The sequence below is a fragment of the Natator depressus genome, chromosome 8, assembly GCF_965152275.1.
Source record: "Natator depressus isolate rNatDep1 chromosome 8, rNatDep2.hap1, whole genome shotgun sequence".
Lineage (NCBI taxonomy): Eukaryota > Metazoa > Chordata > Testudines > Cheloniidae > Natator > Natator depressus.
This window is the reverse complement of record NC_134241.1, coordinates 28,967,953-28,980,593: the sequence shown is the minus strand read 5'-3', so window position 1 is coordinate 28,980,593 and position 12,641 is coordinate 28,967,953. Positions and strand designations below refer to the sequence as shown.

The following is a 12,641-nucleotide window of genomic DNA, read 5'->3' as shown; positions in this document are numbered from 1 at the left end:
ACATCTTATCCTGTTGATATAAACTGAGAGAGCCAATACAAATTGATTTAAAAGGAAAAAAAAATCCTACATGAAAAGTCTTCAGTGAGGACTCTCGCTCTTGGGTTAACTGATGCACCAAGAGTTCCAGTGTGGTTCAGCTGGAGAATAGGGAATCTCCAAGCTGTTTCTAAAGAGATCAGAGTGCGTTGGTAGTAGCTGACTTTTCAAAGCAATGCCGGGGATATATTTTAATGTACCTGTGAGCAAAATCCATGTCCCATGTACAGTGTGTGGATGTACAGCTATCATAAGTACTTCAATGTCAGAGTTAAGGAGAAAAATTGCTTATTCTGACTTAGGTTATGTCTGTCTGTTTTCTTAATAGGTTGGCCTGTTCAGAAAATCAGGCGTTAAATCTAGGATCCTTTCTTTAAGGGAAATGAATGAAAATGACCCAAACAATGTAACTTATGAAGGGCAGTCGGCGTTTGATGTGGCAGATATGGTAAAGCAGTATTTCCGAGATCTTCCTGAGCCTATATTCACTAGCAAGCTTTGTGAATCCTTCCTCCACATCTATCAGTGTATGTAATTTTTTAAATTTTCTGAGTTTCTTGGACATTTAGGCCAAAAGTCACGTCTGATTTTGTGTGGTCCATATTTTGAGAATCCAACATTTATGCTGCTGGGGGCATGACTTTTCAGAAGTTCTGAGCATCTTTAAGCCCAGTTGAAGTCAATGGAAGCTGCAGGTGCTCAGCACTTCTCCAATAAGATCCAGTGTGTCTCAAGATGGGCTTCTAAAATCAATATGAAAATATTGGTCTCAGATTATATGACAAATATAATCTCTCTTCCTCACCCTTGTGTTTTCTCTCTCTCTGTCACACACATTCCCTTTAACAGTACTCCTGTGGTTGGTGTTCTGACTTGATTTTTAAATGGTTGTTTCTGTATATTAAAGTAGGGCATAATCTGTTACTCTCACTGAGGAGCACCTGACTATGCAAGTAGTCTTGTTCATTTCAATAAGACTGCACCTTGAGATCAGGTACTTCTTAGCATGAGTGCAGGTCCTTTGGTATGGCATTTTCACTGGAAATACCAGCTGATTCCTATTTCTTCTGTCAGCCTGTCTACATTGTCTGAAAGAAGAATAAACCATAAGGCAAACTACATCATTTGCAATTGCTTGGAATTAGTTCTGTCTCCAATAGTTTGTTTTAATTGAATTCATTTTTGAGATACAGCGATGCAGCAAGAACTTATTCTGGAGGCATGTGATGTTGGTGCCTCAAGGTTTTTCAATGACAATCTTTTCTGTAACCTGGAAAAGGCATTTAAATAAGCACAAGCTTTCTAAAAAGATTAAATCTTGAGTTTTGTTGTATTACATTACTTTACTTTGACACGAGGAACATGTGTCCTGCTGCCTCGAGGCAAAGCCTTGACTACAGGAGTCCTAGTTGCTTGTTATTTCCTGTCTGTAGAATATGGAATAATATCCTAAACCTCTGGGTAAAGATTTTTTTTTAATTTAAAATAAAGATTTTAAATAAAAAAAAGCTGTTTTTAAAGTAAACAGTTGTTCCTGTTTAGCCTACCCCAGTGGGCACTCTGCTTCTGGAGTAAGTATGGCTGAACAGGGAGTTATTCAGGAATAACTGTCTTTGAATAACTCCAGGTATAGACAAGCCCTTATTTGGATTTTAAACAGACCTAAGAAACGGAAATAAGGCTATCAGGAAGAGTTTTAAGACCAGCTGAAATAAACCACTTTGTAAACCTCTTGTGGAGGCTTAAATTAACTGGCTTTACTAAACTGGTGCAAATAGGTGTGTCGACACCCGGAATGGTGGCCTTTAGGGTCTTTGTCATCTCCGAGGACCATCCTATGATCCTGAGTAATGGGAGAACTGATGTATGGAATTGATGCCCTATTTAGGGGATATTGTGTTCGTTCTTTTATTTAATGTTTTATCTTATCAAACTCTCTCATGAGTTTCCTAATTCTTCTATCTTCAGATTTGCCAAAGGATCAACAGTTTCATGCAGTCCAGGCTGCCATTCTTCTGCTCCCAGACGAAAACCGGGAAGCTCTGAAAATCCTTCTCTTCTTTCTCCGAGAAGTAGTTGCTTTTGTTGAGGAAAACCAGATGACTCCGACCAACATTGCAGTCTGTCTCGCGCCATCCTTGTTTCATCTCAATACTTTAAGGCGAGAGAGTTCATCATCATCTAGGTATCGTTGTCGTAACAGCTGAACTGTTAAATGAGAGGTTTCAGAGTAACAGCCGTGTTAGTCTATATTCGCAAAAAGAAAAGGAGCACTTGTGGCACCTTAGAGACTAACCAATTTATTTGAACATAAGCTTTCGTGAGCTACAGCTGTAGCTCACGAAAGCTTATGCTCAAATAAATTGGTTAGTCTCTAAGGTGCCACAAGTGCTCCTTTTCTTTTTGTTAAATGAGAGTTTTTCTGTGTCATGTTAACTGTATAAATAAAATGAGCCAAAATGTACCTTACCTGTTTAAAAAAAAAATCTGGAAGTGCTCCAGATTTGTCCCATATGTGACAGCTCCGTCCTTAGGGGAGATGAGAATACATCACCCTCCTGCTCTTCTGGCTCCCTGTCAAATACAAGATCAATTTTAAGGCCCTGTTCTTCAAAGCCCTAAGTAGTCTGGGCCCTAGTTATCTCAGGAATCCAAACCCGCCTCTCTCTGAGCATCATACGTTAAGATAACTCTCCTCTTTGTGGATGCACAAAGTGTTAGTTAACACGGGCCTCGCATAAGATTCTGAAGGTGGCAAGATCTATCATTTGCATTAGCTTAGCCTGATTCCACTACAAAAAACTCAAAGATTAGGTTTCTCCCAATATCTACACCAAAGGAGATAGCAAAAAACCCACTCCGTCTGTGCCTTATGAAGAGAGGGGTCAGAATAGTCTTCCTGACAAAGTTTGCTTTTATAATTCTGCTTGCACTCAGGTAACATGCAATAGAGATGGCTGTATTCCACAGAAGTGGGTAGGAGTGGGCTTCCTAACTCCTGTTAGTATTTACATGTAAAAACCCAGCTGCAGATTCAAGCTCCTGCAGCTCGTAGCTATCTCAGGTACTAATTCTGTTTGGTGATAAGGATGCCAGGGGGACTGAGTGATTTTAATTTTAATAAGCAACAATATCCGATGAAGTGAGCTGTAGCTCACGAAAGCTTATGCTCAAATAAATTTGTTAGTCTCTAAGGTGCCACAAGTACTCCTTTTCTTTTTGCGAATACAGACTAACACGGCTGCTACTCTGAAATATTCTAATTGTGTAACATTTACTGGCAGTTTATGCAGTGATGGAGGTTCTTCTAGGTAGAATCAGTACAGTAACCTCTGAGAGTGCTCATTCAGGATCTAGTCTAGCCTCAATGCAAGTTCTTGTTTGTTTCCTATACAGTATGGCTGTGCTTGTGGATAAACTTGTTTCGAGGCAGGAAAGGGCTGTTTTCTTTTGACAAAAACATCATGCCCTTGTCAAAGCAGATGCTTCTTCATCTTATGCAATCTAATGATAAGGATATTACGTTCCATTTAGGTGAGGAAGCATATCACACACATGGTATTTGTGCATTTCAGATTTAATGACACTCTCTGAGAAAAGTAAATAGAGATGAAAAATGTGAAGAATTTGCTTTTAAGAAGCACAAAGCATCTCAAGATGCATATCTGCCTGTAAAACAAGTCCTGTGATGCTCAGCTCTTGCTGGGAAGAGCTAACACTGAAGCTGAAACAATGACAGCGCTGCTGATCATAGTCAGAGAAGACGTGAGTGGAGCCAGGAATGTGGCAGAGTGATTGATAGCTTTTCAATTGCAAATCCTGACCAGAATTAAGCAATCTGTAATGTTTGGGAGATTGAGACTCATAATTTAGTGGTTTGTACCATTTGGATTTACTTTTAACTCTACATTGCAACAGCAAGGAGCCTAAAATCATTTTAGAAACAAGGGTGCTTTGAATCTTAAGTTCAAATAATTAGTTGTTAATATTTCATTTTAGGATTCAGACTTCAAAGGGACATATTCTAAAAGGCTTGGCTCTAAGGAATAGTCAAGGGTCCTTATTGCCCGCACTTTTTTAAAAGTTGTTCAGTAGGAATGTTCCAAGATAAAGCTACTGTGAGTGAGTGTTACTAGTGTCATATAAAGATTATGTCTGGAAAGAGCCTAAAATGCTGGTAACACAAGTTAGCAAAACATAGCAATATGGCAGCACTTCTGTGGATTGTGATGATTTTATAAAAAGTCTTTAGACAGAGTACATAGGTGGTTGATGTAACTAAACACTTAACTCATGCTGAACACATCAATGAGAGCTCATTAATTTCTTTGGCTAATCCTGTGTAATTACTGTTCAGTAAAAGATCGTATTACTTGTAAAATTTTGGTAAGCCTCAGTAGCACTAGTGCACCTTGGTATCTCAGCAGTTTGGTTCAAGGCTACCATTTCTATGCAGCTTACTTTTCACGATTACTGTGGCTTTCACAGTGTTGTCCATGTGAAAGTGATGACAGAAGACTTTGTCTAGTGAAGCTGTTTGTGTACAGAACTCATTGTAACACAGAAATTCAGACACCAGAGTAAATGAGAAAATTCCCTAGAGCTTCCAGGCTGATGATGATGTGTTTCACCTCTTTTTAAATTTTTTTTATTTACTCTGCTGTGCCTTTAAAAAAAATCCTTGTTAACCCTCTCTCTAGGTCCAGCCAGAGGAAGTACAGCCTGGGAAAACCAGACCAGAGAGATTTGAGCGAAAATCTGGCGGCCACCCAAGGCCTGGCCCACATGATAATGGAGTGCAACAGACTCTTCCAGGTATGTCTCTTGCTATAACACCCCCTATGTTACAACGTTACGGAAAGTGTCCATCATGTTCATTAGAAAAGTGAATATGCCAGTAGGATTCTCCAGCCCTGAAGCTTAAACTGGACATGCCTGCAAGTTCTTTGCTGCCTATTGGCAAGAGTAAATGTCCTTCTGTTGTTTCTTGAATACAATTTAAAATAATCCAAACAACCCCTGAAGCAAACCCTGAAGGTTTGTTTTTTTTTTTATTGAGGATGATAGTTTCCCTGGGCCAAGTTATGACTCACTATCCTGTTGCTCTTTCTTCTGCTTGCAATTCCTAATGCTTTGGTGTGGTATCTGTGTCCTACTGACCTTAATACAGGGAGAATTCTGTTGCCGAGGTCATTGTATCTGCTATACAGTACTTAGCAGAATCACATTTTGCCATCCGTTTCCTTCTTCCTGTGATTAAACCCAGTTCTCCGAGGCTCTGGATATATCTGTGTGCTTCGGGGGGTGGGCCCGAGCCACAGAGGTTGAGGTGGGGTTTGGGTTTTGGTTCAACCCCACTGTATTGAGCTCAGAACCAGGATTCTTTTTAAGACCCAACTCCGAGTTTATTTAAGATGTCCCATTTCTGTGCAGTTGTTTTTTTCAGCTGGCTTGGTTTAGGACAGCGTTTCTAAATGTATTACCAGTTAGAGATAGAAATAACTTGGCAACCTCACCTGGCAATGCTTACCCCACAGGCGTATGCCTCCAGGAATCCTCTATATACAGCATTTAACTGACTCAGGTAGGGCATCTCTACAACCCTGAGCTGAGTGTAGCCTACGTGCAGGCAGTGAGCAGCCCCTTCTATCTGTGGGATGCAGAGCTCTAATGATAAGCGTGTAACCAAGGGAACTCGCCATCCCAGAGTGATTTAAAACATCCTTCACAAGGGGGAATGTGCACGTTCCCCCTCGCTGGAGCCCTTGGGGAAGGCAGCTAATTGCATACTCTCCTCCCTCATTTTTCCTCTTCCTGTGAAGGCTGCTGTCAGTTGGTTAGCTCCCTCCAGCAAGCTAACTGACCTGCACGTGGGAGTCTGCAGTTACGCTGTTGAGGCAAGAGCTGGATAAGGATCAAGAATCGGTCTGGCATCCAGGCACTTCTGCCACTCCCCTTGGCAGCATTCACATGTCTGTTAATTGGTGCCAGGCTGTCCCTTCCACCTTGGTGCTGAAATGGCCCGTTGAAAAAACTTCAGCTTCACGGAGGGCCATTGGATACCCAAAATACCTTCACAGGCAAGGAGGGTGGGATGTTCCAATCCCTCCAGCCTCCTCCCTTGGCTTAGGCATCCAGGTTCAGTGTTGGCCTGTATTTGAAGGGTGAGCATGGGAAAGAAATGTTGCAGTATGGGGGTGGGGAGGGGGCATAGAAAAGGGATGGGGGGCGGGGGAAGAAGCTGCAAAGAACAGGGTGGAAAAGAAGAGCCATCACCTCCTGCAACAGATTCTGGTGCATAACATGTATAAATGAAAGGAGTAGTGAAAGTTCAGGGTTTTGTTCCCAGCCTTGCCACTGGCTGTGCCACATAGGGCAAGTCACGTGGGCCTGGGCTGGGGTAGCTACAGATTCAAACCCCCAATGCAGATGCACTCCGCCAGTTTCAGAGGGGCCTGGTAAGCCCCACTCAAGCAAACCCCTTTTTGCAGTGGTGCGGGATGTGCCTGTGACAGATTTGCCGTGGTGTCGCTACCACTGAGGAGCCTATAATTATTGTGTCTGTAACATGGGGATAATAGCTCACTTGCTGAGAAGCGAGGTCAATTTTGCAAAGCAGCTTGGGAGACTCCATTGGCGGGTGCTAGAGCGGGACACTAATGAAGTGTTGTGGGTTGTTTGCTCTGGAGAAGAGCTCTGTTCTCCCTATGCAAGCATACCCGCAACCCTCTGCACCCTTCCATTAACCATATCACAGCTTCTCCCAGACTGGCCAAACTCTTTCATTGCGGGAGAGGCTTCCTTATCAGAGAAGAATTCTCAGCCCATTAAGTCTGTCTCTCGTGGTGATGGAGTTGGCTGTACTTTTTAATGAGACCTTGGGGTACTCTTTCACTCTCTTTTTGTGAAAAGAAAAGGAGTACTTGTGACACCTTAGAGACTAACAAATTTATTTGAGCATAAGCTTTCCACTGCATGCATCTGATGAAGTGAGCTGTAGCTCACGAAAGCTTATGCTCAAATAAATTTGTTAGTCTCTAAGGTGCCACAAGTCCTCCTTTTCTTTTTGCGGATACAGACTAACACGGCTGCTACTCTGAAAACTCTCTTTTGTGTATACTCTCCCTAGTAGGTTTCGGAGTAGTAGCCGTGTTAGTCTGTATCCGCAGAAAGAAAATGAGTACTTGTGGCACCTTAGAGGCTAGGTGCCACAGGTACTCCTTTTCTTTCTCCCTAGTAGGCAGGCCTGTCCTCCTTCCTATGCAGCCAATGGCCCCACAATAATCAGTGTAATGGCTGGCTCCACAGCCTGGGCCAGCATAGTATAAAAGATGTAAGCAGTTCCCCAGGCATGCTCTGTAAGATCAGGCAAGTTGTGTACATGCAAAGGAGATAGTGTATCTCATCTCCGATCAGTCATCTCTACCTTGTTGTCAGTAAGCCAGGAACTGCTGCTGAGAAATGGAAATTCCTGTCTGAACCTTACTCTGTCTCTTGGTATGAGCCAGAAAATGCTGTAACCTCTCTACCTGGAACATTTGAGGCTGTGGCTTTCATCTGAAATTGATCTAGATAGCCTAACCCACGGAAGAGCAAGCCGTGCTCCTTTACCTCTGTTTCTGTCTCTGCAGAATTAATATAAATTGTTCTTAGAAGTGTTGGGATTTAATAAGCGTAGTTTTTAAACACATTTATAGACAGAATACACTTTTAATGGGACTTAGTCATTTGATTTCCTGAGATAAAATAGTATAGTTAAAGCCTCAACACAGATGGGTGTGAAGCAACTAGCCCCACATTGCACACTGAAGTGGTGAAAGAGCCAGAGGTTTAATGTAGGAATCCCACTACAGTGCTCCAACTCTGAGAGAGGAGGTCATTCCTTAAACTAGCTTTCCTATTGCTCAGGGTGGTGGTTTTTATTTTCACATTTAGTGCTATAAAATGTGTTGGGCTGCTCCTGATTGCTGATCATTCATTCACAGTCTCGCCGCATTAGCAAGTCCAGCTCTTTCAAGGAACGGTTTAGAATATTCATTGGCACTTGCTTTTGCGCTTGTAACTTTTACATAAAGAGTCTCCAGTAGAGAGTTCACATTCACTTAAGGATCATTATCCTAGTAGATTTTTCTCCCAGTGTAAGAATAAATGTAATGGAACTGTGCTTAGAATCCAACATCCCCTCCCCTTGCAGATGCCCGACTATTGCCTGGATCAGTGTTGTGATGACTTATATGAACAGAATGGCTTGAGTGAAAGGGCTTCTAATCAGACCGCCTCAATGAGGCACTCCATGCTGATTTCCCTTGAGAACTCCATGCAGGACTTGCTGCGAGATGCCAAGGAAAAGTTCAAGAGCTGGGTTACTTGTTCAAACTTGGAACGTGTGGAATTGGCGAATAAAAAGGTAAATCTGATGCTGGAGTGTTAGCAAAGATGGAAGTTAATAATTATGCACCTTTCTGAGCTTGTGGGTGTGCTGAAACTAGCTGTGTTTCTGCCTAACATCCATTCAGCAACTGCCCCAGAGCCCTTTCGAGCTAACGGCAACTCCCTGGTACCTTTTATTTGTAGTCTAGTATTAATCAAAGTTGAGTTGCCCATTTGTGACTTGCACGCCCTTCATCTATGGCACACCCTTATCTGGGCAAGATATCCATCTTGTAGGAGAAAGTTAAGGGAGGGCCTTCATTGTAGATACCAGAAACATGAGTACTCATAATCCATGCTGACTGGGCAGTTTATTCATATTACAAAGCCCCCTTTACTACACTTTGGCTCCTAGAACCATTCTTCTATAACACACACCTTGTTGAAAGGCTGTGTAGGTTTCTGCTGGAGGGAGGGAGTGGTGGAACGGATCACTAAATGTACTCCTAGTAGACTACTAGTGTCCATTAATTGTCTTCTAAGGTGGAAGATAACTACCATGTCCGCTTATGGAAGGCATCCACTGAAATCGATGCCACTTCTAAAGTAATCCTCCAACGCATACTGACAGAGCAGCATCTGTGGGACCCAAGTCTGCAGCAGGCTAAAATCCTAGAGACCTGGGATGATGAAACGGATGTTTATCACTATACAAGAGAAAGCATGTCACCCCTCCTGCCACGGGAGTATGTGGTTTTGAGGTAAGGAACTGATTTGACTTTTCTCGTTGGTTTCCCAAACACAATTTATAGCCCAACTTTGGTGCGTGTTGCTTCCCAGCATTTCATGCTGGGTTGTTGCAGTTCCACGTCAATCAATAAGGGGTGCGGTTCCCTGTGGTTTCAGGATAACTACTGAGTAACTAACCACCAATCTGATTGTACATTATTGTTATACAGTGTATACTGCAGTAATGCCTAGAGCCCTCATTTGCCAGGCAAATGTGCCACATATAACAATAACAGTCTTCCCCAAAGAGCTTACAGACTCAGTAAGAGGCTTACACTGATGAGATTCAGAAATTGTTGCCACATTCCTGCCTCTTTTCTTCTAAAAATTATAGCACAACTGCAAACGTTTGTTGTCGTAAGCTGTATTATCCCCCAGTGCGAGAAACCTTGGTTTGCGTCTGGGAAAAATGTAAATTCTAGCCCGGTATGACAATGAATAGATCCTATTCTATCACTCTTTCTTCCTAAGAAGGTATAGGCGGGAGACTTGGATTGATTGATTGAGATCTGCTCAGGTGATTTAGGCCCCTGGATCTACTTGAGCAGATCGTTGTGCTCATGTGCAGTGTGGTTTCATGTGGGTGCAGGACTCTGGTTATCAGTGCAACACTTACTGAAGATGCTACCTACGCTGACATGATGGCTTTTCCTGTGGGCGTACGTTATCCACCTCCCAGAGAGGCGGTAGTTATGTTGACAGGAGCCCTCCCATTGACATAGCGCTGTCTATACAGGGGGGTAGGTCGGTTATAACTATGTAACTCAGGGGTATGGATTTTCCACATCCCTGAGCAATATATTGACATAAGTGTGTAGTGTAGATTAGGACTTAGTTAGCTCCTCTGTATGTCTCTTCTATAGGGATTGTAAGCTGTTCGGGCAGGAACTGTCTTTATTATGCATTTGAACAGTGCCTAGGACAAAGGAACCCTCATCCATGACCTGTAGGTGCTAGTGCAACACAAATAATAGATCGTTTATGGCAGGATTTGTAAGCCTCCTCCATATGGATTGAGGCCTGGAAAAGATTTTTATTCATGTTGTGCATTAACTGAATTGGTCTCTGCCCGTCAGAATATTGCTTTATGCCACAGGCAGAACATCCGATTGTCCAGCCATGTGAAAACATCCTGTGTGAAACGTCCTAAAAATGTCCTTCTTTGTTCTAGGACTTGGAGGACTGATCCCCAGAGTGGCACCTGTATTTTGGCAGCTACCTCAGTTGACAGTGAAGGAGCTACTCTGCATGGGATTTTGGCCCATGTCCTTTTGTGTCAGTATCTCATAGAACCAGTTGGCTCGCAGAAATCCAAAGTGACTCACGTCTGCCGGACAGACACGAGGTATCATTTTAGTTTGTTTCTTTACCTTAGCCCTATGGAGCTGCTGGGTCCTGAGCACACCTTTCCAGCCACCAGTATGTTCTGTCACACATATTCTACAGTAACATAGAGGAAATTAACATACAATAATACTTAGCACTCAAGTGGAGAGGGCCCGAGGCTGCGGTCTGGGTTCGATTCCTGGCTCTGCTACTAACTTGCTGGATGATCTAGGGCAAACCTCTCTTCCTTGTAAAAGTTCCCCCTTGTGAAATTAGGATAATGCTACTTCCTCACCTGAGTAAAAACACTTTGAAGTCTTTGGATAAGAAGTGCCTGTTGATTTATTTTGTGTATTCACATAGACATCTTTGCCAAGTGGGGTTGTCTACCACAGGTTTGAGTTTGTGCTCGCTGTAGAGAAGTATTCTGTTCCCCCAGAGTATCAAAAACAAAGCTATTTTGGCATTGGGACAGATGGTATTTAACACTCCACATAATCTTTTACTGAGATTTTTTTTACTGTGAATTTTATCTTAATTGCCTCAAACACCATGAGTACTAGAACTATTCATCACATCCTGTCTGAAGCTGTCGCACAGTGTTGTTGTGTGCTGTTAGAGAGCTATTTATAACAGTTCTGCCCTATTTGTGACTGCAATGATCTGTGTGGGTTTACGGGGAGAGAGGTAGAAAACAGCAAGCAACTGGTATAATCCAGTGCTGAATATCTAGAAGCTGGGTAAGATGATTGCTTCACATTCTCTGCTGGTGGAGCCAATGCACATTCTCATAAGTTACAAAGGGGGGCTGCATGTTAGCTAGATTTCTATAAACCAAGATAACTCTTGTTAATCTTTCTCCCTAAAACAACAAACAGGTACAGGTTAACCCCCAATATTTTAACATCTTGGGGCACATGCAGAATGTTTGGTTAAGTGGGAGCTTCAATCATGCATAAAGTAGTTGTTCTGCAGGATATGCTTTGCTTCTGACCTGTAGAGGGGGACATAGTACACAGTTTAATCAAAGGCAGGCTAATGGGGTATTATGTGTAGAGGGATTTTTTTCTCCATGGTGTTTCAGAATAAATAAGCTGGTGGAAGAGACTCAAGTCCTATGATGTTGGAGGAAAGTTAGATTTCACTCATACACTAGATATTCTGCTCAAGAACAGTGAATTCTAGTAACCCCAATGCTGCCAAAAAATGTGACTTATTCTGTAAGGTCTTGCTGGAGAGATGGAAGGGTCAACATCAAATTTCATGTCTCAATTTTTAAAAACATTTGAGGCACAGTGTTATACCGTAGTCTCTCTTTTTCATGTGTGCTTTACCTCTGTGCATGACTCTCTTCCCATCTGAGCTCTGGAAAGCTCCCAGAAATTTGAGCCAACTTTGAGGATACTGTGAAATGTCCAGTGGACTTGAATTGCTACATTTTGTTTCAATTAACCAAAACCCAAAGGGGTGAGAGTCCCAAGTAAAGTGGCACCACTTTGGCTAAACAGTCTCCATCAAGCTGTGAAATAGCCACCAATGTCACTGAACAGAAAAACAAGTGGATCTCTGTTGGGGAATGGCTGCAATCACTGTGTAAATATCTAATTACTTTGCAATTACTTGCCTTAATGAGGACACCATTTGGATAAACCTAGTTTGAGTAAGCAGGAGAGTCACTGTATAAGTGATTCAGTTACAAGTTTAGGGCAGAGAGTGAGGTGATCAGTGAGGAAAAGGTGAATGGAAAGGAATTCCTTAATGCAATTTGCTTTAAATTTTTGGGCCTTCCTCATCAGGAGTTTGTTTCCTAAATGGCATGTTCCCAGAAAGACCCCAGGGTGTGAATGCTAATAGTATTTAGCTATTTACGCACTGCTGAACATTCAACATCACAGGAGTCCATGTGGCTGAATTATGAGGGTCTAAATACCAAGAGGTGCTGAGCAAGTATCTTCCTTTGAAATATCAGTGACTTCATCAGGAATTACAGCTGTCAGCATCTGAGGATTTGGCACCTAGCTCTGATGTCCTAAATGACAGCTGACATATGTCTGCCAGATGTCCTGATCCTATGCATTGGAGTGTGAGCTACATCTCTGATCTAGGCTAAGGCATGG

General features: G+C 42.4%; 1 protein-coding gene across 2 annotated transcripts in view; it reads left to right on the top strand.

The window, feature by feature from the left end:
• LOC141992067 (rho GTPase-activating protein 7-like) overlaps positions 1–12,641 on the top strand; it is a 154,418-nt gene that overhangs the window by 136,237 nt on the left and 5,540 nt on the right. For both annotated transcript variants that reach the window (XM_074960672.1, XM_074960673.1), the window contains exons 8-13: positions 368–566; positions 2,008–2,224; positions 4,740–4,854; positions 8,234–8,446; positions 8,953–9,170; positions 10,370–10,543. In XM_074960672.1, coding sequence (XP_074816773.1) covers positions 368–566; positions 2,008–2,224; positions 4,740–4,854; positions 8,234–8,446; positions 8,953–9,170; positions 10,370–10,543 — 1,136 coding nt within the window. The remainder of the gene's footprint in view (positions 1–367; positions 567–2,007; positions 2,225–4,739; positions 4,855–8,233; positions 8,447–8,952; positions 9,171–10,369; positions 10,544–12,641) is intronic.